The sequence below is a fragment of the Ovis canadensis genome, chromosome 1 (genome assembly GCF_042477335.2).
Source record: "Ovis canadensis isolate MfBH-ARS-UI-01 breed Bighorn chromosome 1, ARS-UI_OviCan_v2, whole genome shotgun sequence".
Lineage (NCBI taxonomy): Eukaryota > Metazoa > Chordata > Mammalia > Artiodactyla > Bovidae > Ovis > Ovis canadensis.
Window position 1 is genome coordinate 38,367,201 of NC_091245.1, and position 24,171 is coordinate 38,391,371.

Here is a 24,171-nt window from a genome sequence, read left to right on the forward strand (position 1 = left end):
TGGTTGCATGTTAGAACTATTTGAGGGTACTTAAAATTTCCAATAGCTGTACTGCACCTGAGACTAATTAAACCAGAGTCTTCCATCTGGGAGGGGCTCAGGCATTGATATTTTTCAAGGCTGCCTCAGGTTTCCTAGGTTCAATCAAGGTTGAGAACCATCACATCGGAGTGACATGTACTGACAGTTATCTGCAAGAGGAGCACTTAAAAAAAAATATTCAATATCCTGGGATAAACCATAATGGAAAAGAATATTTTAAAAAGAATGCATAAAAAATAAATATATGTGTAAAAAAAGAAAGGAGCACTCTAAATGGTGTGTGTGCTCAGTTGCTCAGTCAGGTCCACCTCTTTGTGACTCCATGGACTGTAGCCCACCAGGTACACCACTGTCCATGGGGTTTTTCAGGCAAGAATACTGGAGTGGGTTGCCACTTCCTCCTCTTTAAGTGGAGGGAAAGGCAAATGCAAAATCCCCAAGCTCAGCCTGACCCAGCATGTTTGAGTGAAGAAAGGGCAGAGCCTGTGGAGGGGGGCGAGGAATGCTATAGTCACAAGACAGACTTCCAGGTTTTGGTACAAAGCTGGCACTTTTGCAAGTATTCAAGCAGGGGGAGAGGCAGGACCTGCTTTAGGCTTTGAGATTAGGCTGATTCTCCTTTCTGGACACAAGCTGGTAAAAGAAAAAAGTGGCTTCCCCTGGGCCACAATATCTGACAGCTGCAGGAGTGGGGACAGCAACCCACCTATGACCCCACTTCATCTTTCCTGATGTTTCCCTCACAGAACATCGAACAGTGGTGACGACACCCTTGTCTGAATCTGGTGTCTTCCTTCTGGTCTAACCCAAATTAGCCAGGGTTCCAGTCTCTTCTGGGCACTTCCCAGGCACATCCCTGTGGGCTTTCCTACCATCCTCTGCTTCTTTCTCAACTAGGGTTCAGCTCAGCCTGTCCAAGTTTTCTCTTTACTTTTGTTTCAGCTCTACCCAGATCCAAACTGTGAGTTAAGGGCAAGGACCATGATTTATTTGAACTTTTTTATCCCTACCACCAAACACATCATTGGCATTTAATAAATGTTCGCTAAATGACTGATTGAGAAAGTATTCTAAATCCAGCGGTTTTCTGTCTACCCTATATAAGGTCTGGTTCAAGTTCTGAGTCAACAGACATTAGTTGTTTTCCTTCATCTTAAAAAACGTCAGTTTGATTTGCCATAAGTTAGTTGAAGGAAGGAAAAAATTAAAAGGATGAAATTTTAAATTCTACAAATTAAGGGTTTGTTGACTCAGTGTTGTGGTTCAGATTAGTCTTCCTTCAAGGGCTCATGTGTCCCCCAGCTCCGAGAAGGTACTGAATCCTGGCCCCGGGGACACCAAAGCCAAGACATAAAGAGCACAGGATCCACGTCTGGCAGGCAGCCAAACATATGCAAACCCGAGAGGGAGTTTTAAAGGGCCATTGAGATTAATTCCCTTGAAGAAGAATGAAAACCAGATGCTTCCCCCTAGGAAAAGAGTGTTCAGGACAACAGTGGGAGAGGTGGTGTGCAGAGCAGTCTGGACTTCACGAGCGATGCTTACCCACCGTTAACCCCAACAAACTGAAGGTTCTTTTTGGTCCCATTACCTCCTGCACGGAAGCCATAGTCTTTCTTTTTCATTATGGATTTAAGGCTGGTCGACGGGGAGATCTCTAGGCAGACACAACATCACAGGTTAGCATGATCTTGGGAATACCCCCGAGTGCAACAGAACTGTGACCCTTGCTTTGAGGGGACACAGGTTGGAGGTGTGTGAAGGGGTAGAACAGGAACTAGACAATATAAATCAAATATTCTGAGCATCTTTGCAGGGCGCCGGCCTTCTGGTCAATGCTAGTCAAATTGTTCCTGTTTAGAAACCCTCTACATGAAGATGACAGAGAAGAGTTATTGGAGAGTTACTGAACCATGTGGCGAGGGTGCCACTGTTGTCCCGGTCTCAGTCTGGGGAAATCTGAGGCTCAGATGTGCTGAGTGAACGACAGAGCAGCAGCGGAACTTGGGCCTCCCGACCCCTGATCCAGCACCCACTTTTGCACCTCAGAGGCCCTTCCTGGCTCACAAGTCGGTTAATATTTGTGATGTGGGGCAGGCATGGAAAATACATGAGCAAGAGCACACATCTTATTTTGCTGTTCTCAAAGGTACAGGGGGCAATTCACAAGGGCTAAGACTAGAACTAGCACCGAAATAATGAGAAAGCCAATTTGTGCTCTGCGGCAGGAAGCAGACTAACACGTTGCTGCCAGTTAAGCAAAGCAAAATATGGTTCCACTTAACAGGGAAGAGTGTGTGATCTGTTACAGGAAGAAGTGCTGCTCAGCCAAAGGGTCGATTTGCACATGTGAGTATGGAAGTCTCTCTTTCTCTCACACACACACACTGAAACTCAGTAAAATATTTCAGATCGCAATAGAATGTTCTTCCAAAACAAAGCTACAGAAAACCTCTAATGTGCAAGAACTAGGGAGGACCACAGGAACGCAAGAGCCCAGGACACAGTTAAGGAAGGCAGAGGTTTAAAGCTCTCACAGCCAGTGCCAGGGCTGCTGCACACAATGCCAATGGGAATGAGGCACCCCTCTGGGCAGACACAGTGCTGCGGGCTTGGCAAGTGTGGGCTGAGTTTCAGCTCCCATTTACCCTCTGGCATCTTTGTGCCCTGTGCTATCTGAACAGCTGTATGTGGTGGCCCTGCAGTCAGTCCCAACGTTAGAGAAAGGACAAGAGGAGGGATACCAAACCTCCACTGTTACAGAGATCAGTTTTTACTCCACTGGGCTCCAGTGTTTAAATCTTTAAAAAAAACATATGCATGCAATTAAAACCCTTTTCCCCCTTTGATTCCTCAAGTAAAGGAGAAACGGTTCCCAGTCTCAGGCACCAGTATTTACCCATCGGTGGGGAGGAGGAGGGGCCTGGGGGCTCCTTCTGGGGTGGAGCCTGGGCGGAGTAGGCAGACAGAAGCAGGTTGAGGGAGCTCTGTAGCTGGCTCTGGATGCTGCTGAGTTTGGAGGCAGGCTGCTTGATGGCGCGGGCCAGCTCAGGGTACCCGTGTTCCAGGCAGCTCCACTGCTCCTGCAGGAGCTCTTGGATCTTCTTAACGTATTGCCCAATAGTGGCATCGGTGGGGGAGCCTGGTGGCCTTCCAGGGCGCTCCTTCCCTGACAGCTCTGGACCAGCCTCCTCCCTCCCTGCTGGGGGAGCCTTTCTCTCAGCACTCCCTGGAGATCCTCCTACTCCCCTGTCCAGACCCTTAATTCCCACCGAAGAACCTCCTGCCTGCTCAGAACCTCCCTCTTCGATCCTGAGCTCAGTGGAGAGGCAGCTGTGTGAAGAAGGCATGAGGACCGTCTCAGAGCCCTGCGGCAGTGACGGCTGGGATGGCGACACAAGTCCTGCTGGGCTCCCATCCCCTCGTGTGTGACTTTCTCGCCCCCACAGGGGGCCATTCCCCTCTCCCCTGGCTCCCCAGCTTTCAGATCCCACGCTGCCCAGAAGGCTGACCCCAATGCTCTTGTCACACGACTGCCTGGTCAAGAGCCCCTGCAGGGGGTCAGTACCGACCATGGCATCAGTCTGGCCCTGAGCATCTTTGGTGTTCCCTCCGCTAAGCTTTTCTACCAGTTGAGCTACAGTGCACTCTAGCTCTTGAATCCTCTGCCCCCTCGCCTTGATTTCCTCTTCCTGCCGCTGGAGGGCAGCTCTGACCTGGGCCAGTTCCTCAGTTCTTCCAGACAGTTCGCCTTCAAGGTCAGAGATTTGCTGCTTCAGGCTGGAGATGCTGCCAGGATCCAGGGAGGCAAGGCCCAGGCTTTCCTCCGTGACGCGGATCCCGATGCTTCTCACGTCCACCTCTACAGGTGGTGGTGGTGGGATTTCGCTGATGTTGAGCTCGATTTCTTCCAGGGGGAGCTCATTCTCAGGGATGGGTGACGGCAGAGGCGGGGGGCTTGGTGTTGGAGAGCTGGGGCTTGTGACCACCACCTGGGCTCCTCTGCTTTCCTGTTGGTCTTCTGCCTCCTCTAGAACCACAAGTGCATTCTGGGATGAGAAAGGTGGACTCGGGAAAGAGAGGTGATTTGGAGCCTCTTCGCTTTCTGGGGGCTCAGGCCCCTCCTGGATCAGCTCCGCAATCCCTGGCACTAGGTCTCCTGACTCTCTGACTTCCAGGTGGGTTGCTGCTTGCGGAGTGGAGTTGGAAAAACCTGCAAATCCTTCCGCGGGCCCAAAGGCATCATCACAGACAACGCCTTCGCCCTGAAGTTGGGGGAGGACGGGCGGGGTGGGGGGTCCTGAGTTTAGGCTTGGGTCCTCCGAGGCCCTGGTTTGCAGCAGCGTGGCCGGCATGCTGGATGCTCTCAGAAGCTGGGGCCGTCCACTCCCAGAGGTGAGCTCAGCTTCCCCGGGAGCAGCAGCAGCCTCCAGCTGTCTGGCGGTCTCCATCAGCAGGGCCTTCCGGTGGTAGCTCAGCTCGCTGCCGCTGGCGGCTTGTGGGGCTTGCGGGTGATCCCCAACGGGCAGTGGCTGGGCTCGGGCCTCTGTCCCCAGCACTTTCCTAGACACCATGGGGGACCAGTTCGGGTGGGAAAGAACAGCATGGGGGCGAGCCCCGCTGTCGGGAAGGCTGAAGTTTCGGGGCAAAGTGCTGAACTTGGCCTGCTTGGCCCTTCTGTGGATAGGAATCCTTTTGATGGTGTTTCCCTTCTCGATGTCATCCACATACTTGAGGAAGTCCAGGTCCAAATGGAAGCCATATGGGGTCTCCACCGAGTAGGGGTGGCTCTTTGGAGGGTCTTTCTCCTCATCCCCCTGAGAGGACTGGTCTTTGGCTGGGAGACAGAAGACGTAAGAAAAAGAAGAACAAAGTTAATAAATGCAGGACAGTGAGACCTAATATGTGTGATTTTGACTTAATGCTCTTGTATGAGTGTTCTCCTAAATGTTCCAACCTCTGAATTATGCTGAGATGTTCACGGACTTTTGGCTGTGCTGAGAAACCCTGTTATTAAATCAGTGTGGACTTAGTCAATGTCTTCAAGGAAATAGGTGAAAGGAATAGTTTCCAATCTGCACTATGTCATCTCAGCTATGACTGTGGAATGGGGCTGCAAATCAGAAAAATAAAATAGTTTAATACTGTTTTTCTGTGGGTTGAGTTATGTAATTGCTGAACTGAAGTAGCCAGGAATTTGCCAAATAAGGGTACTAATTGGTAATTGTGAATATGGATGTTTTCCCAGGATGAGATACACAATTTTCTCAACATTAGAAAGAGAACCTTGCATTATTCAAATAGGTACTAGTAAATCTTGCTAAAGCCAGAGACATCAAGGAGTCATGCCTCCTACATTATTTAAGCTTCCTCTGATGGCTGAGCCTCTAGGTATATGAAGCTCAGAAGGAAAGGGAACATATAGTTACACTCAGCCTATACTCTCTTCCGGAGAAGGCAATGGCACCCCACTCCAGTAGTCCATGAGGTCGCTAAGAGTCGGACATGACTGAGTGACTTCACTTTCACTTTTCACTTTCATGCACTGGAGAAGGAAATGGCAACCCACTCCAGTGTTCTTGCCTGCAGAATCCCAGGGAAGGGGGAGCCTGGTGGTCTGCCATCTATGGGGTTGCACAGAGTCAGACACGACTGAAGCGACTTAGCAACAGCAGCAGCATACTCTCTTCACCAGAAAACTGCATGGTGCTTAACAAACAAGTTTTACTTTCAAAAGCTTATGCCAGGTAAGGAAATATCATGTTTTTCACAAACTGAAAAAAAAAGTGGTGGAGGAATATGGGACAATTAATGTAAAAACAGACATTGACAAACAGACACCTCCTCCAAGAGGTGTGGAACTCGTGATTTTTCAGGGCAGCCCAAAGTATCAGAGAATAGCACAATGAAAAAGGTCTCTATCATACCAAAGCACCACTGATCTTGACTCCAACAAAGGATGCTGAGAACAAGTCAGTTCTTTGATTATCTGAATCCATAGGGATTTGTCTCTAAGTAGCCTCTTCCTCGGGTTAAACAGTCTTTGTTCTTTTGATGTTCCTCATGTGACACCCCTTATTATCTCTGTGACATTCTGCTAAACATCCTCTGGAAATGCTGAGCTCAGGAGAGAACATTATTGAAGAGCACAGAGGCCAAGAATATGGACGCTGGAGCCTGGTCTATATCTCAGCTTTGTGACCTTGGGGAAATTACGTAGCCTCCCTACATCTAATCATCCGTAAGATGGCAATAATAATTGGGAAGATGAGACTGTGTGGACTGATTAATTAATATATATAACAGGCTTAGAACCATGCCTATCACATGATAAACATTTAATACACACTCAATATTGTAGTTACTATCTTAGTGGAAGCCCAAATCATAGAGAACTGAAGCCCTCTAATGAAAGCTGATTTGCTGAGTACACGGAGGGGATCCTCAAATTCTTTTGTATTTAACTGGTTGCTTGACTCTAAGAGTGATAGGCCCTGGAGGCAAAAATGACAGAATAGCAGTAATTCAGTTCACTTACCTCAACCATTAATTTACTGAGCATCTGTGTTTGTTGCTAAGATAGATCCTAAGGGCACTAGAGATAAATCAGGTATAGCACTGCCCTCAAAAAAAGTATGGTCAAGTAGGAGAAACACCAACAAGTATGATGCAATGTGGCAAGGACGGCAACCAATATATGCTCAAGGGTCAGTCTTCCTTCCTGACTTATTTTCCTAGTTTCTCCAGAATAACTTTCTTGGACTTAGAGGCTAATTCTGCCTTGGTTGGAGAGAGATGACTTCACAAGAGTGAAGCCATATATCTGGGTATTAAATGAATAAAGAGCAATTTGCCAGGAGAATAAGAGAGTGAAGGACATTGTGGCTATATATTTCCAAGATGGCCATTATCAATTCCTACCTTCTCTAGACAGGCAAGGGAATCCCATAAGAATACGTGGCATCTATTTCTTCACCCTTTGGAATCTCAGCTGGCCTGTGAGTGCTTTGACCAACAGAAAATGGCAGAAATGACTGAGAAAACCCCAAGGCTAGCTCATAAGACGGAGAAGGCAATGGCACCCTACTCCAGTACTTTTGCCTGGAAAATCCCATGGACGGAGGAGCCTGGTGGGCTGCAATCCATGGGGTCGCTAGAGTCAGACACGACAAAGAGACTTCACTTTCACTTTTCACTTTCATGCACTGGAGAAGGAAATGGCAACCCCCTCCAGTGTTCTTGCCTGCAGAATCCCAGGGACGGGGGAGCCTGGTGGGCTGCTGTCTATGGGGTTGCACAGAGTCAGACACGACTGAAGCGACTTAGCAGCAGCAGCTCATAAGACGCCTCTTAAATATCATGTGGGTCTCTTAGAATGCACACTCAGTGGGAAGCCAGAAGCCACATAAAGGGATCCAGCATCCCTGAGACTGCCATGCTGTGAGGAAGCCCAAGTAGCCCCATAGAGAGTTCATGTGGAGAGAGGGAGAGAGATGCCTAGCCAGCCTGAGCTGTTCCAGACATCCTGGCTCAGGTGCCAGGTATAAGTGAAAGAACTTCCAGATGACTCCAGCCTCAGCTCTCATCTGACTTCATTGACAGGAGGGACTCCAAGTGAGAACCATTCAGTTGAGCTTGTGTTAATAATGCATGATTATTTTACTCCACTGAACTTTGGGGTGGTTAGTTATGCAGCAATAGATAGCCAGGACAGATCAGATATATGTCAGAAAATGAGCAAATGCACTGAGGTGTGAAAAGTGAAAGAAAGTGAAGTCGCTCAGTCGTGTCCAGTTCTTTGCAACCCCATGGACTATAGCCTACCAGGCTCCTCCGTCCATGGGATTTTCCAGGCAAGAATACTGGAGTAGGCTGCCATTTCCTTCTCCAGGGGATCTTCCCAACCCAGGGATCGAACCCAGGCCTCCTGAATTGCAGGCATAGGCTTTACCTTCTGAGCCACAAAGGAAGCCCCTTGTGTGAAAATCCACGGTAATGCAGGGTTCTGTAATTGCAATCGTATGGCTGGAACTTAAAATGTGGAAGAGAAGGGTGAAGAGTAGGAAAAGACAAAATTGGAAGGTCAGCAAGACCCAGATCAGAGAGCCACTTGTATGCTTGCCACCAAGCTTTGACTTTATTCTCTAGGCAGTTGCTGCTGCTGCTGCTGCTGCTGCTGCTAAGTTGCTTCAGTCGTGTCCGACTCTGTGCGACCCCATAGACGGCAGCCCATTAGGCTCCCCCGTCCCTGGGATTCTCTAGGCAAGAACACTGGAGTGGGTTGCCATTTCCTTCTCCAATGCATGAAAGTGAAAAGTAAAAGTGAAGTCGCTCAGTCATGTCCGACTCTTCACGACCCCATGGACTGCAGCCCACCACGCTCCTCCGCCCATGGAATTTTCCAGGCAAGAGTACTGGAGTGGGGTGCCATCGCCTTCAGTGGGAGCCATCAAAGAGTTTTACACAAGGGAGTGACTTGATCAAATGTGACTTCACAATGATCATTCTCACAGAGGATCAGAAGATGGACAAACCCGAAACCCAAGGATCAGTTGGGAGACTGCTGACATGATCTAGGTGAAACAAGCTAAGGGAATGTAGAGAAGGGGCAAGTTCAAGAAGAGGTGCATGTGATGGCATTAGCTGGGGCACATAGGACTGCTTTTTCCTTAAAGGTGATGACATATTAGGGCTGAGCTCTTCCCACTTGCCTGTGTGATCTATCCTTCTGGCCAGTGTCACATGCTTGGGGCACAGGAACTGTGTTTATGGAAGTACAATTATCTCCAAAGAACTAAAGAAGTCAAGTAGACACATGAAGTCTGAACCCTTGAACACTGACACAGTCGGTCCTATCAGCCTCAATGCTAAGTAAAATCTCAGGGCCTGTGGGCAAGTCACAACAGGGAACAGAACAAGGCATTGGTGCTGATCTACAGGGTTGGGTCCAAGTTGGGTTCCAGAGCTTCTGTGCAAATACCTGGACTCTAAGCAGGAAAGAAGTAAACACTCCTCCAGCATCCAAAAAATTCCAACTAAGTTCCCATTCACCCACATAATTTTTTTTTAAACCAACCTGCTTTTCCTCAAAGAGGCACACTGGTAGTCTCAATAAATGACAGCAATTGCTCTCTGTTAGTTTCCCAGCTGCACTCTGCTATATTCTTAAGCCTACTGGTCAACTTAGCAGCCCCCTGGACTTCAGGAACAAGCCAAATCAGAGAGGAGGTATTTGTCTAAAGTTAAATAGGGAGCAGATTTATGACTCAGAAGGCAAAGAACACTACAAAAGAGAGACTGCATTATTTATCTGCTTATTGCCTCAGTTCGGTAGAAATGCAGTGATTTGCCCATCAGCCGCTGGGAGCAGGGCCAGAGCACAAATACAAAAAAGGCATCAAATGAGAGACAGCAGATTCAAAGGTGAAGTATTCCACAAGCGAGATTAAGGTGAACCAAAGAAGTCTGTAAGACTGAGTAGTTACCCCGATGGCTTTAATAGGTTCTTCCCAAGGTAGGGGTATATTTCTCTCTCAGTCTCTCTCACACACACACACAAGCCCATTGTATTGCTGTGCCTGCCACCTACCACTGTTGGACCTTGAATGAAGGATCTTGATCTTATATACTGGGAGATCTGTGTTCACATTAAGTTCTGCCCCTTTTAATTCTACCTGGTGATAGGTATGCAGGAGCTCAGAATTCCAGGCATTGGGCCAGGGCACGAATTAATTAGGAGGGCTGTCTTCTCGAAATGAACTTCAGATCAGACACACCAACACATAGCCAAACTGGCTGGAGTTGAATCCTGCCTCTGTCATCTCCTACCTCTGTGATTCTGGGCAGATTATTTAAATTCCCTATGCTTTAATCTCTCCATTTCTAACACAGCAACAACGATACCTAACTCAAAGAGTTGTGATTGTAGGCACTGATGAGCAGAGAACATGACGCAGGTACTCAACAAAGGGGCCAAAAAACAGGGATGAGCTGGTTCCAAACGGGGCAGCGGGCTTTCACTGAGACTGAGCGCTCTCTTGGAGTATTTAACTCTGTGTTAGGAGGACAGCCTCAAGAGGGAGTGAGAGTCCAAGAAAACAACTCTGAAGAAACTGGGGAAATGAGTCAGGGGAGAAGGAAAAAGTAGGATATATGAGGCTCCAGTGTTCTTGCCTGGAGAATTCCATGGACAGAGGAGCATAGCGGGCTACAGTCCATGGGGTCGCAAAAGAGTCGGACACCAAATATGAGGCTCAGAGCCACCTAGGATTCCCTACAGAGTCTTGGTCTGAAAGCACCCAGATCACCAGACCTTGAAAAGGAACCTGCAGATGCAGTCGTGAGCCTAAGAGTTACACACTTATACGAGAAAGGAGATTAGAAGTAGACAAGGAAGGGAGAAAGGTGCCAGTCATTGCCCTGAGGGGCAAAGTGAAGTGCAGGGCAGGTAAGTGAATCCACTAGAGGCATTTTAAATGATGGGGAAAAGTCCAAAAGCCTATACTCAGTTTCTGAAGGAAATAGGAAAAACAGAAAGGAGAGAGAAAATGGCCAAAACTACAACCGGAAAGAAGAGGAATTAAACAAGCCTCCTCAAAAGGCCAAGACAGCGGAAACTCTTTTCCCTCTTCTGCCTTTATTTTGTGAGATGTGTGGGCCTGAAGGGAGGGGTGCCTTTCTTAGCTGGTTGTGGGTGATCACATGGCAAGCAGCTGTGCTGAGGATGCTGAGCAGGGACAAATGAGGCAAGCAAAAATGACAGGCCCCCGGGGTATTAAGGGAATTAGCTGGTGTTCTGTGGGACCACTTCCAGAGATGCACTGAAAAGGCAGCTCTCTGGGGAGAGAGGCAGACTTTTGAAATAGATGGTGACTGCATTTGGAAAGGAGGATAGAGCGAGGCTGGAGCTGCTGTCCAGAATTTAAGCCCTGCACCAGTGAAGGGCCATCTAGGCTCTCCTGTTTCCTGTCATTCAGTCATTTGGAAAAAAACATTTCATTAGAAGCCAAGGGATCAGGGTCTAGTCCATGACATGGAGGGACATTCCTTGAGACATCTGCTGGGCTAGTGATTACTCAACAACCTTACATGGATTATCTCATTCAGTCCTTTACCATCCCTGTGAAGTAGGTATTAGTATCTGCTTATAGATGCGGTGTAGCAGACTATTGATAAAAATAGCCACAGTTATAACCCACCCTTGTGTACTTCCCTCCCACACTGATCCTAGCTTGGCTTTGTGACTTGCTTTGGCCAGTGGGTCAACAGCAAATGTGAGATATGCAGAGACTTGAAAGTTGCTTGCACACAGGAGTTTGTCTATTCTTACTGTGCTTGGAAATCCTTCTGTCAACAGGTGAACACACCTCAGCCAGCCTGCTGGACAACAGAAGAGACACGGCCAACTCATCACCAACGCCCCAGGTGATGTGGAGTCAACCACCAGACATGTAAGTGTGGCCATTCTAAACCATCAGGTCAAGTCGCCCAGAAGACCATAGACACATAAATAAGTTCAACAGCAATCAGCCACATTGGCCTAGCCCAGAACAAAGGCTCGGCCAACCCCCAGAATCTTTTGAGAAATAATAAATACCTTTAAGACAATAATTTTTTTTTTTGGAGTGGTTTGTTATGCATCAAAGCTAACTGATACATGAGGGAAGTGAGGCTCAGAGAAGTGAAATGCCTTGGAGGATCACTCAGGTGGGAATGTTGGCTCTTTTACCATATCATGTCTTGTCTCTAAAATGAGGTTAATGAGGGAGGTCATCCTGCTCCCTTCTTGGTGGCAAGAAAGGATGAGAAACACTCCAAAAATTACACAAGTCCAATATAAACATAAGGCTTCATTTTCGTTCCCTACCACCTTCTCTTGTTCATGCCTGAAATACATGGTTTGGGTTCCCAGCACTGCCTATATGGGGAAGGTCTCCCGCGTTTCCCCTAAGCTATCCAGGATTTATGGTAATAATCTTTCTCCAACCCAAGTACTCACTGTAGGCCAGGGAATACAAAGGAGCCTGCCTACCATCTGTCTTCTCCATCTTAGGGATTGTTGACCGCCAGTCTCTCAGGCACTCTTCATCCAGTAAGTCTGTAAAATTCGCTGGAGAATTCTGAAAAGTAGAAGGAAGGAAAAGTGGAGATTCTCATTACAGTTAGAGTAAGTATAGAGGACCCCTCCTTACCTTTCTCCCAGGGTGCCCATGAGCTCATAGCCCTCCAAGGAGAGGATTAAAAGCCTTCACTCAATACCTAGAGTCCAATCTTGGGTGTGTCTTCATGGGATGTTAGCAGCGGTTGACACCAAAGGAAGTCTCTGGTCCTACTCCCTCACTGGGCAGATGAGGAAACTGAGGCTTAGAAGTTAATTGTTCTGCGCAACACCCCTTAGCATATTAGTGAAGAAACGGGGCCCATGGCTCCAACAAGCAGCTATCCATAATATCAGGAGCTGAAATCTACTCACTTCCATCACAGAGAACGAATTATAAACCATTTTGTGGAAAAGCTGAAACCAGAGAACCTTCAAATGATCTGTGACATCCCAATCAGACTCAAGACTAGATGAACTAACTGGAAGGACCAACGAGGAGCTGATAGTTCAGGGTGATTTCTAACCATGGGCAGAACAAGGAGGCGTTCATTCGACCTAGGTGGCCAGAAGACATCGGTGACTATGCCAGCAGATACGCTCCTGACTCTGAATTAGAGTCCCTTGAGGTTTGATCATAAATTCTCCCCCAAAGTTTCAATCCTTTTCCAGAACTATTTCTTCAACTGGTATACAACCTGGCTCCTACCCCCAATACAATAAATCACCCAGGAAATTGGCTTCTTATGATTGTAACTCCACACGCATCAGAATAATAAATAATCTGTGACACCTCAGCAGTGGAAGCAGGGTTGTTTTAGGAATTCTGATGTGCTCAATCACAGCCTCTGGATCAGAAAAACGTACCAGGGATGAGGGAAAGTCTGGGGGCAATTGGAAGTGAGAGAAGGATGACAGGAAGCCCCCAGCAACCCAGGATGAAAAATGGGGAACAAACAAGCAAACTGGAGAAGAGGGCTGGGAAATATGAGGCCTGCCAAATTAAAGGAAGTCTGCAGTCTGCCTGATGGAAAGTTTGGTGCACACTCTTTCTGTAAGTGAGGCTACTGTCTCCAAAGCTCCTGTCTTGGTTCTCCCATAACCACAGTCCACTCAGCAGCCAGAGGGCCTCTGCCACTGCAGAGTGATGGAGCCTGGAAGGGCAGGCAGGGTTTCTATAGGCAGAGACACTCCTTACAGAAGGCTCACAGACACTAAGTCACTTCCCTTGTGGCAACAAGTACTTGAATTGGGGGGCAGCATGGAGCTGGAGTAGAGAAATTAGGGAGAAGAAAGATAAATGTGGATGGTCCTGGAGGCTAAAAGTGGCCACTAAGGAGGCAGACAGTGGGAAGTCATGGAAGGTCCTAAGCAGGGGTGAGGCAGGGTCACCCTTGCTAGAAAGAGGAAGTTCCTGAAACAGCCTATGTGTCCGTTAACCGACGAAGGAGTAAAGAAGATGTGGGGTGTGTGTGTGTGTGTGTGTGTGTGTGTGTGTGTACAGGTATATACACACAGAGTGGAATATTATTTAGCCATAAATAGAAGGAAGTCTTGCCGTTTGTGATAACACAGACATGTACTGTATTTGTCTCTGACTTAGTCCACTGACCCTAATGCCCTCAGGTACATCTGAGGACAAATACTGTATGGTATCACTTACACATGAAACTCCATTCAATTAAAAAAAAAAAGTATTCATAGACACAGAGAATAGATTGGTGGTTGTCAGAGGCAGGGGTTGGGTGGGTGAGGGGTAGGCAAAATGGGTGAAGGGGCTCCACAGATACAAACCTCCAGTTCTAAGATAAATAAGACCTGGCGATGTAATGTATAGCATAGTGTCTATAGTCAACAACACTGTATTATATTTTTTGAAAGTTGCTAAGAGAGTAGATCTTAAAAGTTCTTATTAAAAAAAATAAAAAAAACTAGGTGACATAATGGTGTTAACTAAACTTACTGTGGTGGTCATTTCACGACATACACAATAATCAAATCTTAATGCTGGACACCTTGTTAGATGTCACTTATACAACTACACAGTGTTAGATGTCAATTATTATTCAATTGAAAAAAGAAAGAGAAGGTTCCTGGGCAGAGGACACTGCTGCCCATCTCAGTGCCCCAGCTCTGCAGTCCACAGCCGATGACGGGGACCCCCAGATGCAGTGAGAGGGGGTGGGGCAGGAGAGGCCCAGCAGCTCCAAGGTGAAAAGTGTGAAAGAGAATGGTGAGGACAAAACCCTATACACGGCCCCTTCATCATCACGGCCTCTTCTCTCCCTCTGTATCCCTCTTCCTCCCACCTCATAACATTACTGAGTAACAGGCAGAGCTCGGAGCACTTGGCATACTCGAATTACCTCATGCAAATCTCACCATGACCCCAAGAGGGTCATTATTGTCCCCATTTTCCAGACAAGAAGACTGAGGCTATCTACCACCATACCACCCTGAATGCGCCCCACCTCGTCTGATCTCAGAAGCTAAGCAGGGTCGGTCTTGGTTAGTACTTGGATGGGAGACTGAGGCTGAGAGCGTTTAAAGGCCTGCTCCATGTTACCTAACAAGCCAGTGTTGGTGTAGGATTTGCTATTAAGTCAAGTCGACTCCAAGCCTGTGCTGGGAACGAAAGTGATTTGTAAACATCTGTCCACTAATGTAAGCAAGCCTGATGACTGATCCCCAGCTCTCTTTTGTGAGGGAAAACGTTCCTGACTCTGCTTCTTTGCTTCTTCCTCCAGTGCAGATGACGCACCTTCTGGGCATGCCCAAGGAGGACGGCCCCCTTTGTAAGTCGTTCTGGCCAAGTCCGACCTGCTTCTCTGAGGCTGGACACCAAGTAACAAAGCTCCTCTGAAGCAAGAGTGTGCAGGTGAACCTCCGGCTGCAGAAACTCACCGGCACCTCAAGGAGTTCAGTCACACCCACTGCCCTTGGTTAGAGTTACAATTCAGTCCTTCATATACCAGGTCATAGAGCTTCAAATAACTTTGCAGCACACTTGGGGTCAAATTTCATTAAAAAAGAACTCTATAGAGACCTCTAATTGTTCTCTTAGACTTGAATTTTGCTAAAATTCATCATTCCAAGGCAAGAGAAATTAAATGGAGCTGATACCCCAACTCTCTGAAGAACAGGGCCAAGCAAGCTTTCATTCTAAAGCTCTAAGAAAAGGGGGCACTGCCATGTCCACACCATGCCACTTCCAGCCCCACCCACTCCAGCCTTCTCCACTTTGGCCCAGGGTCCTCACTGTGAACATCTCAGAATTTAGCTAAGAGAGTTTTCTTCCAGTGAGTGGATGTTTGATGTGGTTAGGGGAGTGGAATCAAAGACTAAATGCTCTATCAACACACACTACTTTGTTTGCAATACAACAGAATATGAAAAAATAGCTTTGTTGGACAGAATTCCCCTTTAAAATGGAATTTTGCAACCTCCTGGAGCATTTAATATTTTGACATAGAAGCAGTTCATTACATGTTCTGTTAAACTGTCTGCTCAGTGTTCTAACCTTGTAACACCTAGTGGTGTTACGTAACTTTTCATTTGTTTATGGCCTATCCCAGGATCAAGTATGCCCAGTTAGCTCCCAACCTCTCTCACAAGCTCATCATATTTTAGATGTTTTGAGTATATACAACTGTATCTTTTTCTAGTTTTTCTCCCCTATTAAGCTTGTGAAGGTCAGAACTCCTACACAATTCATTTCTGTAGACACTCCCCCCACCCCATCCAGTTCAGTTCAGTTCAGTCACTCAGTTGTGTCCAACTCTCCGCTACCCCATGAGTCGCAGCACGCCAGGCCTCCCAGTCCATCACCAACTCCCGGACTTCACTCAGACTCACGTCCATTGAGTCAGTGATGCCATCCAGCCATCTCATCCTCTGTCGTCCCCTTGTCCTCCTGCCCCCAATCCCTCCCAGCATCAGAGTCTTTTCCAATGAGTCAACTTTTCGCATGTGGTGGCCAAAGTACTGGGGTTTCAGCTTTAGCATCATTCCCTCCAAAGAAATCCCAGAGCTGATCTCCTTCAGAAGGGACTGGCTGGATCTCCTCGCAGTCCAGGGGACACTCACACGTGGCAGATCATCTCCAAGTTACAGATAAGGAACAAAGATACAAAAAAGCTCTGTGGCCAATCCAAATTTACCCAATTAATTAGGGGCAGGACTCCATTAGTCCACCCTGCCTCTCAAAGCCAATGTGCAGTAAAGAAATGAGGACTGAGGCTTTCAGTTCAAAATCGACCAAAGAGGCAGTCACTGGCAGACAGCAGTGATGGCCCATGTGTAACTACCAGGCCACGTTAGAAACGGTTCCAGCACAGCCCATGCCCAGGAACATGGATTTCCTTGGGTCAGCCCAACTTCAGCAGTATATCCCCACACCCTCTCCCTCCACATTGATTCTTTTTAATGATACCATTTTTAACCTCAAATCCAAATACAAAGAAACCTTCCTCTATTTAGCCCTGAAACTGAAACCTAGCTCTGTACTTGTGTTCCTTTCAAACGTCTCTTTATTCTGCAATAATAAAAATGCCATATTTCATCCCAGAACAGGCTGCATGCCAAAATAAATAGCACCTTGGATTTCCTTAAAAAGAAAACTTGGCTCAAAGCACAGCATTATTGCCATGAGAATTCTTGGAGAATTCAACCTAACAAAGTCAAATATTTAGCAAGGTAGTGCACCAACAGCAATCTGTCAATCCCTGCACGACCTCTTGCAAAGACAGAAATGCTCTTTCCAAAAGAGGAAAAAAATTACTTATACCTGGTACCGATCTCCCCAGACAATGAGAGCTTCCCGCGTCCCCGCTACAGGGCCCCATCCCTTCAAGTGGAAATGTCTCCTGCGCTAAGAATCAGGAGGCATCTGACAGAGCTGCTTAAGAGGGCTGAAGCACAGGCACCCGGGGAGTGAGACACACTCCTGGAAAAGCTTCCACCAGCGGACTCACTTCCCACTGACCCAGGAAACAAAGAGATAATTCATGCTCAATAAATAACACATTAACACAATCTCATTAACACAATCTCATTAACTCAGTTCCCACATTTTTCTGCATGTGTCTGTCATTTTTTGCCTGCATTGCAGCAGCTGAATCTGGAGCTTCATGAAGAAGAGAAAACTGTCAGGAGGGAAGCAGTGACCACAGTACCTTCCCTTGGCATCCTTCCCCCGCCCCAGCCTGGAGCCAGAGAAGTCACTTCCTCCCGGGGGCTCTGCTGCTGGACCGGAGCTCGTCACTCCTGAGTTCAGCACGGCAACACTGGCTCCCTAGCTGTTACAGATTTGGTCAGGTGATCTGTGACCTTGCTGGAAAAGCAAACACTGACTTCATTTTGGCTCTCAGGAAGAGGGGACTGGGGTCAGAAAGGAATTTGATGCTCAATAAGCTGATACTAGATCTTGCAGAAAGAGGAAAAAAGCACAGATCATTCGATTAGAAAGTTTGTTCTCAGAGCTGCTAGCAGTTTAGAGGGATGCATCTAAAGATGCTGAAATGGTACACACCTTTCTCTCTGGACTCTCCCAAAGCTAGGCATTCAACTGGGACAGGGGTCATAATTAATTATGCTTTTCCTCCTCCCTCCTTGCAGCTGAGTGGCTCATTAATAAAATTGTTCCTAATGAGAACACAGCATCCTAAAAAGCTGAAACCCTCCACTGGTGCTTCTCTTTCTTCCAGGCTCTGTCTTAGAAACTTCCTCCCCCGCCCACCCGCCTCCTGGATCCCACAGCGGAGTAAGGCTTCTGTGAGCAATCCCCAGACTACTCACTGCCCCCATCAATCAGTGACTGGAAGTTTATGGGGCAGAGCTTGAAGAAACAATGACCAGTGAGCTCCTGGGGCCAGACAGACAGCCCCCGCTTCCTGCTGCTCTACAAATCTGATGCCCCAGCTCTGATACGCGCCCAATTCTGGCAGAAAGAGAAAGGCAAGGGAGTACCTTCTATAAGGATCCAGCTCCAGGCAGGGCTTCCAAGCGCGGACCAGTGACTTCAGAGGGGCGGGTGCAGGAGCTGGGGAAAAGGCAGCTGTGCAAGAGCAAGGTCTCAGGATGTCCCAGGCAGGCGCCGTGAAGAGGCTCGGCCAGCCCACTGCAGCTGCAGCTCTCTGGAGCAGAGGCAGGTGTGAGGCGCAGGCACAGATGCTCTGCAAATCTAGCACCACCACCAGACCTGAAGGAGATACAGGGGGGTGGATGCCGTCCAAACGGGCCAGGAAAGCGTCTGGGCTCCCGTATACAGTCTCAGCAAAAGGATTAGAGGACCTTATCTCCTTGACCTTCTGTGGCTCTAGTCAAAGGAGGCTGTCCTCGGAAATGAAGCCCTGTCAGGAAGACATGTTGAAGCAGCTCTTACCTTTGCAGGCACTGCCTGTCAAGATGTGTTCTCAGAGGCCAGGGCAGATTCCTGTTTAACCCACACTGAAACTGATGCCAGAGCTGAGTGCTGACTGCATCCAGCCCAGGACACTGGGAAAGCACTTCACCTCCAGCTTAAGGCAGCCGGGCAGGGCTGAGTGTCCCCACTGGACAGGTGAAGAAAGTGAGAGACAACGACTTCCCTTGGCTCACCCACGAGTGAATCTGGATTAAAATGAAGATTCCTGGGATAGAGTTCTGTGTTTTTCCCACTACACTGGATCACACTCTTGCTTTCCTTGGAAGACTCTAGAGCATCTTGCCCAAAGCAGAGGTTAACAAACTTACTGCAGGGCATGGGATGATGTGATGCACGAGGCTAGGAAACACCAACATTCACTTGTTTCAACTGTTTAAAGTATTTAACTAGCATGCAGACCAAACCATCAAAACTTACATAAGAAATACACTTTGCAGTTATACGAAAAAATATACAGAGGCGCAAACTGTCTCTCTGATAGCTTTTAAATGATCATCGACCATCCCCTTAGAATTGGCTAGAGAAAGGCTAGAAGCATAAGACATTCCATCAGGAAGCTGAGTTAAAAAGAGCTCTCCATTCACCAGGTCCTATGACTTTCTAGCCACCTACTCTGCCTCTCTGATTTTTCTATGTGACAGAGGTAAGCCCTCCGATTTCCTCTCCCAAGATAAATTCTTCCTTATTCAAGACAAAATGGTGAGAGGCTTACTCACAGAACTGAGCCTTTCTTGAAGCAACCAACATTCTTCTGGGAACACTGGCCAGTTCCCATCTGTCCCCGCAAGCTCTGTTCAGCATCCTCCCCGCTCCCCCCACCCCCAGTGCTGTAACCAGCCTTCCTGTTTCCACTGCTCCTGTCAGCCCTCGACTGCCGCAGCTATCACTTGAATTCTAATTGCTGCCTCTGTGTCTGTCTCCCAGACCAGCATCATGAGCTCGACGTTCCATAAAGGTTGTCAAACTGAACTTATCCATGATACCAATGGCTATAAACACAGATGACCTCTTCAGATACTCCCTTAGGTACCAAGAAAGTGCCTCTTCTTTCCAACAGTGCCAGGCTTCTCATCAGACTGAAAAAAAAAAAAACCTCAGCAAAATGAGGGAAGGAAATAGTAGCCCCTAGCAGTGCCACAGATCAGCTTGGCTCAGGTGCCAGGACCGCAGAGTCACAGGAAAATACATACACACACACGTATACCTCAAACCAAGTCACCCTATCTCCTTCAGAGCTCTTCCTGAAGACAAGCAGCCCTTCCAGTTCTCTGCGCTCCACACAAGGTACTGGTTCAGGCACGGTGCTGACTACCTATGTCTCTAAGAGGAGAGGAGATTCTTCTTTCTTTTCTGTCTTTTGCCCTTACCCAGTACACACAATTTACTCCATGGTCAAGCATAGAGGTGAGCAGAAATAGGAATCTTATCCCCATCTTCCAGATGAGAAAACAAAGTTGGTTCCCATGGTTACAAAGGTAAGAAAAGGCAAAGCCTCGATGCAAACTCAGATATTCTGTCTTCCACTCTAATACTCTCCTCTAAACCACACAGCCTGAACTGGGCATGCAGGTGAATTCAGGAGACACAGGACTCCAGGATGTAAGCTTCAATGCTAGTGCTCTCAAGGCAGAAGGTGATCTCACATTTAGGGAAGATCTTCATGGGAAAGCCAACGACTTTGGAGAGGAAATCTGAGCTTCCTCTCCATAGCCTCTGGCCCTTACCATGTTGAGATACTGGCATGTCTCTACCCTTACATCTCACTCAGACACATACCTTAAGACTAGTAGCCAATTTCATGTTACCACCAAGCTACCCAGAAAATTCCCCTGGGCCAGACACACTTATCCAAAAAAACTTTTCCGTCAGGGATCATTTGTCTTGGGGGAGGTTTGACTCCTTTTGCAATTTAGAAACCTCCAAACTCTATGGCTCAGGTCCTTTTGCTCCATGATGAAGAAAAGGTAAGCATCTCAGTCAGACAAGATGGCACCAGGCGAGAGGGAAAAGAGGTGGAACTATCTGAAGAATGTGCCTTTTATCTAAGCGGTTCCTTAGGCTTTTGCACTTTGCCCAGAGAGGTCAGCTATTTGGCAGTCTGTACAATTACACCGGGCTGGGCAGCAGCACACTGCTTAGGGACACGTACTGCTGAAACAGCCTCAGAGCAGGCTGGTTACAGCCATTCTGATGGGACACAATTTCACTGGACGCAGAAAGAAATCACCCATGGGAGATCGGTGGGTGTAGCAGTCCAGTGGGAATGAGCTGTTCAAATGACTGACCCTTTAAGGCAGATGAAAATTTCTCAGGGAGGAAACAGGGCCCATTGCAGGGAGTGAGGAGGCTGCAGTAAACAATGGTCCTTGGGGAAAAAGAAAGGCATCAGGGTCCCAGGGAAAGACCTCTACTCCTCATCCCTCCCCTCACTGACACCTTTCCGGAATGCTCTTAGTCTCTGACTCAATCACACTGTAAAATCGAGATGCCAGTAGACAAATGACGAAGGGGCTGCTGCTGCTAAGTCGCTTCAGTCGTGTCCGACTCTGTGCGACCCACAGACGGCAGCCCACCAGGCTCCCCCATCCCCGGGATTCTGCAGGCAAGAACACTGGAGTGGGTTGCCATTTCCTTCTCCAATGCATGAAAGTGAAAAGTGAAAGTGAAGTTGCTCAGTCGTGTCCGACCCTTAGCGACCACATGGACTACAGCCCACCAGGCTCCTCCATCCATGGGATTTTCCAGGCAAGAGTACTGAAGTGGGGTGCCATTGCCTTTTCTGTAAGGAAAGGGCACAAGCAACCAATTCAAGAAAGAAGAAATACCAGTGTTTACTGTTAGAAAATGTTTAACCACATGAATTAATCATCAAAAAGATGCCAAAGAAACATCAGAACGGCATACTATTTATCTACCCTACACTGTGCCGGGCACTCTAGGTCCATTTCGAAACCAGCCAATTTAATTTCAACAATGACCCTATACAGTGGTACTGGTTATTTCCATTATTTGAGGACAAAGCTGAGGCTTAGAGCAGTTAGCCAGATACTGAGACCATCAGCGCCAGGATTCGATTCCAGGTATCGTTTTGCTTTCAACCACAGACTCTCACAAGTTAGAAAAACAAGTTTTTTTTGTTTTAAGGAGAGGTCCTCAGTGTTGAGAAGTGTGATAAGGGGACACTCTCCTCCCCTTCCCAGAAGATGGCAGCAGAGTCAGGGCAGCTGCAGCCCACGCAGGGGCAGGCCTCTCCCAGCGCCCGGCTTGTGTGTGCAATGCTCTGGCTTAGTTCGTGCATGCGCACAGGCAACTGCAAAATCAAATACAACAAAATGAAACAGCGAAGCAAGAAGATGAAAAAGGTCCCCGTGACTTGAGATCTCTTTTGTTGGTCTAAAAAAGTCATCACTATGATGACATATTCTTCAATAAATGGGTGGGAGGGGGGAGTGGGAAATCACCATCATCCCCCCATCTTGATACAACCTGTTTCATGTCCATCTACTTTGCATATTTTAACATAATTGAAGAGCAATTTCTATGGTGGCTAAGAGTCTGGACTCCAAGCCAAGAAACCATGGCTAGAATCCCAGCTCTGCTAATGACTGTGCAACCTTGGACAAATTACTTAAACTCTCTGTGTCTTCCCTGGAGAAGGAAATGACAACCCACTCCAGTACTCTTGCCTGGAGAATCCCATGGACAGAGGAGCCTGGCAGGCTACTGTCCATGGGGTCACAAGAGTCAGACATAATTGAGCGACTAAACTACTAACTACTACCCTGGGCCTTAGCCGCCTCACTTGTAAAATAGGAATAGTAACACACTGTACAAATCATGGCTCTGTCAGGAGAATTAAATAAGATGGCAATACAGGTCAGCAACCTAGAGGCTGGTATATAGTCTGTGTTTAATAAATAATACATATATTACTATTAACATAATGGTACAAATTTAATTATGAATTTAATTTGGTATTTAAAATTTCATAATGTAACATTTAGAAAATACAGTGATACCCAATTTATAGTGATTACTGTAAATGGCTGTGCAAGATTCCATGGACTTAAGCCTTATTTTCCAAACCCACTTCCTCCTGGAGATCATTTCACCTCAAGTTTAACCCTCCCTGCAATGCTACCCAGATCAGCCAGGCTGTCAGACAGGCCTATGTGCAGGTCTCCAGGGGAAACCCCAATTTCAGGTGCTGGAATCCAGCTGCCACATATGGTGATGAATGATTAAGAGCAAGGATTTCAAGGCAAAAATAGACCAGGTTCAAATTCTGATTGTGTGACCTTGAGAAAATTTCCTTATTCAAGAAGAGCCCAGTTCAGTACACAGCTGGGAGAACTGTACGAGATAAGGTATGTTTAAGTGCTTCTGCCAATGCTCAGGATTTAGCGAACACTCAGTAAATGTTAGCTATGATTACTTTTTAAAACCCACAGTGTTTTAAGCAAGGAAAGGCCAGGAATTGTATTTATTTTATTTATCTCCTTATTCCTAACAGCTGGCATGGTAGGAACGCAACAAAAATGTGTTGAATTAATGAATAAATAAACAGATTAATGGATACATCGTAGAGACTGCCAGAGCTGGAAAGGATTTTTTAATAGCCTTATTTAGATATAATCTACATACCGTACAATTTACCCATAAAAATTATACAATAGCTGCAGCATACTCAGAGATGTGCAAACATTGCTACAACCTAATTTTTTAAATTGTAATAAAATATTGTTTAGTAGTTAAGTTGTGTCTGACTCTTTTGGAAGCCCATGGACTGTAGCCTGCCAGGCTCCTCTGTTCATGGAATTGTCTAGGCAAGAATACTGGAGTGGGTTGCCATTTCCTCCTCCAGGAGATCTTTTCGAACCTGCGTCTCCTACACTGGTAAGTGGATTCTTTACCACTGAGTCACTAGGGAAGCCCGTGGTAAAATATGCTGTGTGTGTGTGCTTAGTCACTCAGTCGTGTCTGACTCTTTGTGACTCCATGGACTATACAGTCCATGAAATTCTCTAGGCCAGAAAACTGGAGTGGGTAGCCCTTCTCTTCTCCAGGGGATCTTCTCAACCCAGGGAGCGAACCTAGGTCTCCCGCATTACAGGCAGATTCTTTACCAGCTGAGCCACAAGGGAAGCCCAAGAACACTGGAGTGGGTAGCCTATCCCTTCTCCAGGGGATCTTCCTGACCCAGGAATCGAACTAGGGTCTCCTGCATTGCAGACAGATTCTTTACCAATTGAGCTATCAGGGAAGCCCAAAATAAGTTAATACATACCATAAAATTTACTATTTTAACCATCTGTCAATGTAGAATTCAGTGGCTTTCACAATGCTCTGTAACCATCACTACTATCTATAACCCAAGCTTTTTCATCATCTCCAACCTGAACTCTATGACCTATTAAACAATAACTCCCCATTCCCTCTTGCTGCCAGCCCTGGTAAGACCTATTCTACTTTCTGTCTCTATAAACTTCCCTATTCTAGGTACCTTCTGTAAGTGGAATTATGGAATATTTGTCCTTCTATGTCTGGCTTATTTCATTTAGCCTTTTCAAGGCCCATCCAAGTTGCAGCATACACCAAAATTTCATTT

The 24,171-nt window shown here is 47.0% G+C and overlaps 1 protein-coding gene across 3 annotated transcripts in view; it reads right to left on the reverse strand.

The window, feature by feature from the left end:
* KANK4 (KN motif and ankyrin repeat domains 4) overlaps positions 1-24,171 on the reverse strand; it is a 73,672-nt gene that overhangs the window by 22,526 nt on the left and 26,975 nt on the right. The window contains exons 2-5 of one of the 3 annotated variants that reach the window (XM_069593097.1): positions 18,107-18,338; positions 12,074-12,161; positions 2,942-4,879; positions 1,588-1,699 (exon numbers count right to left, since the gene is read on the reverse strand). In XM_069593097.1, coding sequence (XP_069449198.1) covers positions 1,588-1,699; positions 2,942-4,879; positions 12,074-12,089 — 2,066 coding nt within the window. In that variant the 5' untranslated portion in view covers positions 12,090-12,161; positions 18,107-18,338. Of the gene's footprint in view, positions 1-1,587; positions 1,700-2,941; positions 4,880-12,073; positions 12,162-17,313; positions 17,416-18,106; positions 18,339-24,171 lie in introns of those variants that run through there. The other 2 variants (XM_069593106.1, XM_069593090.1) reach the window with 2 other exon arrangements.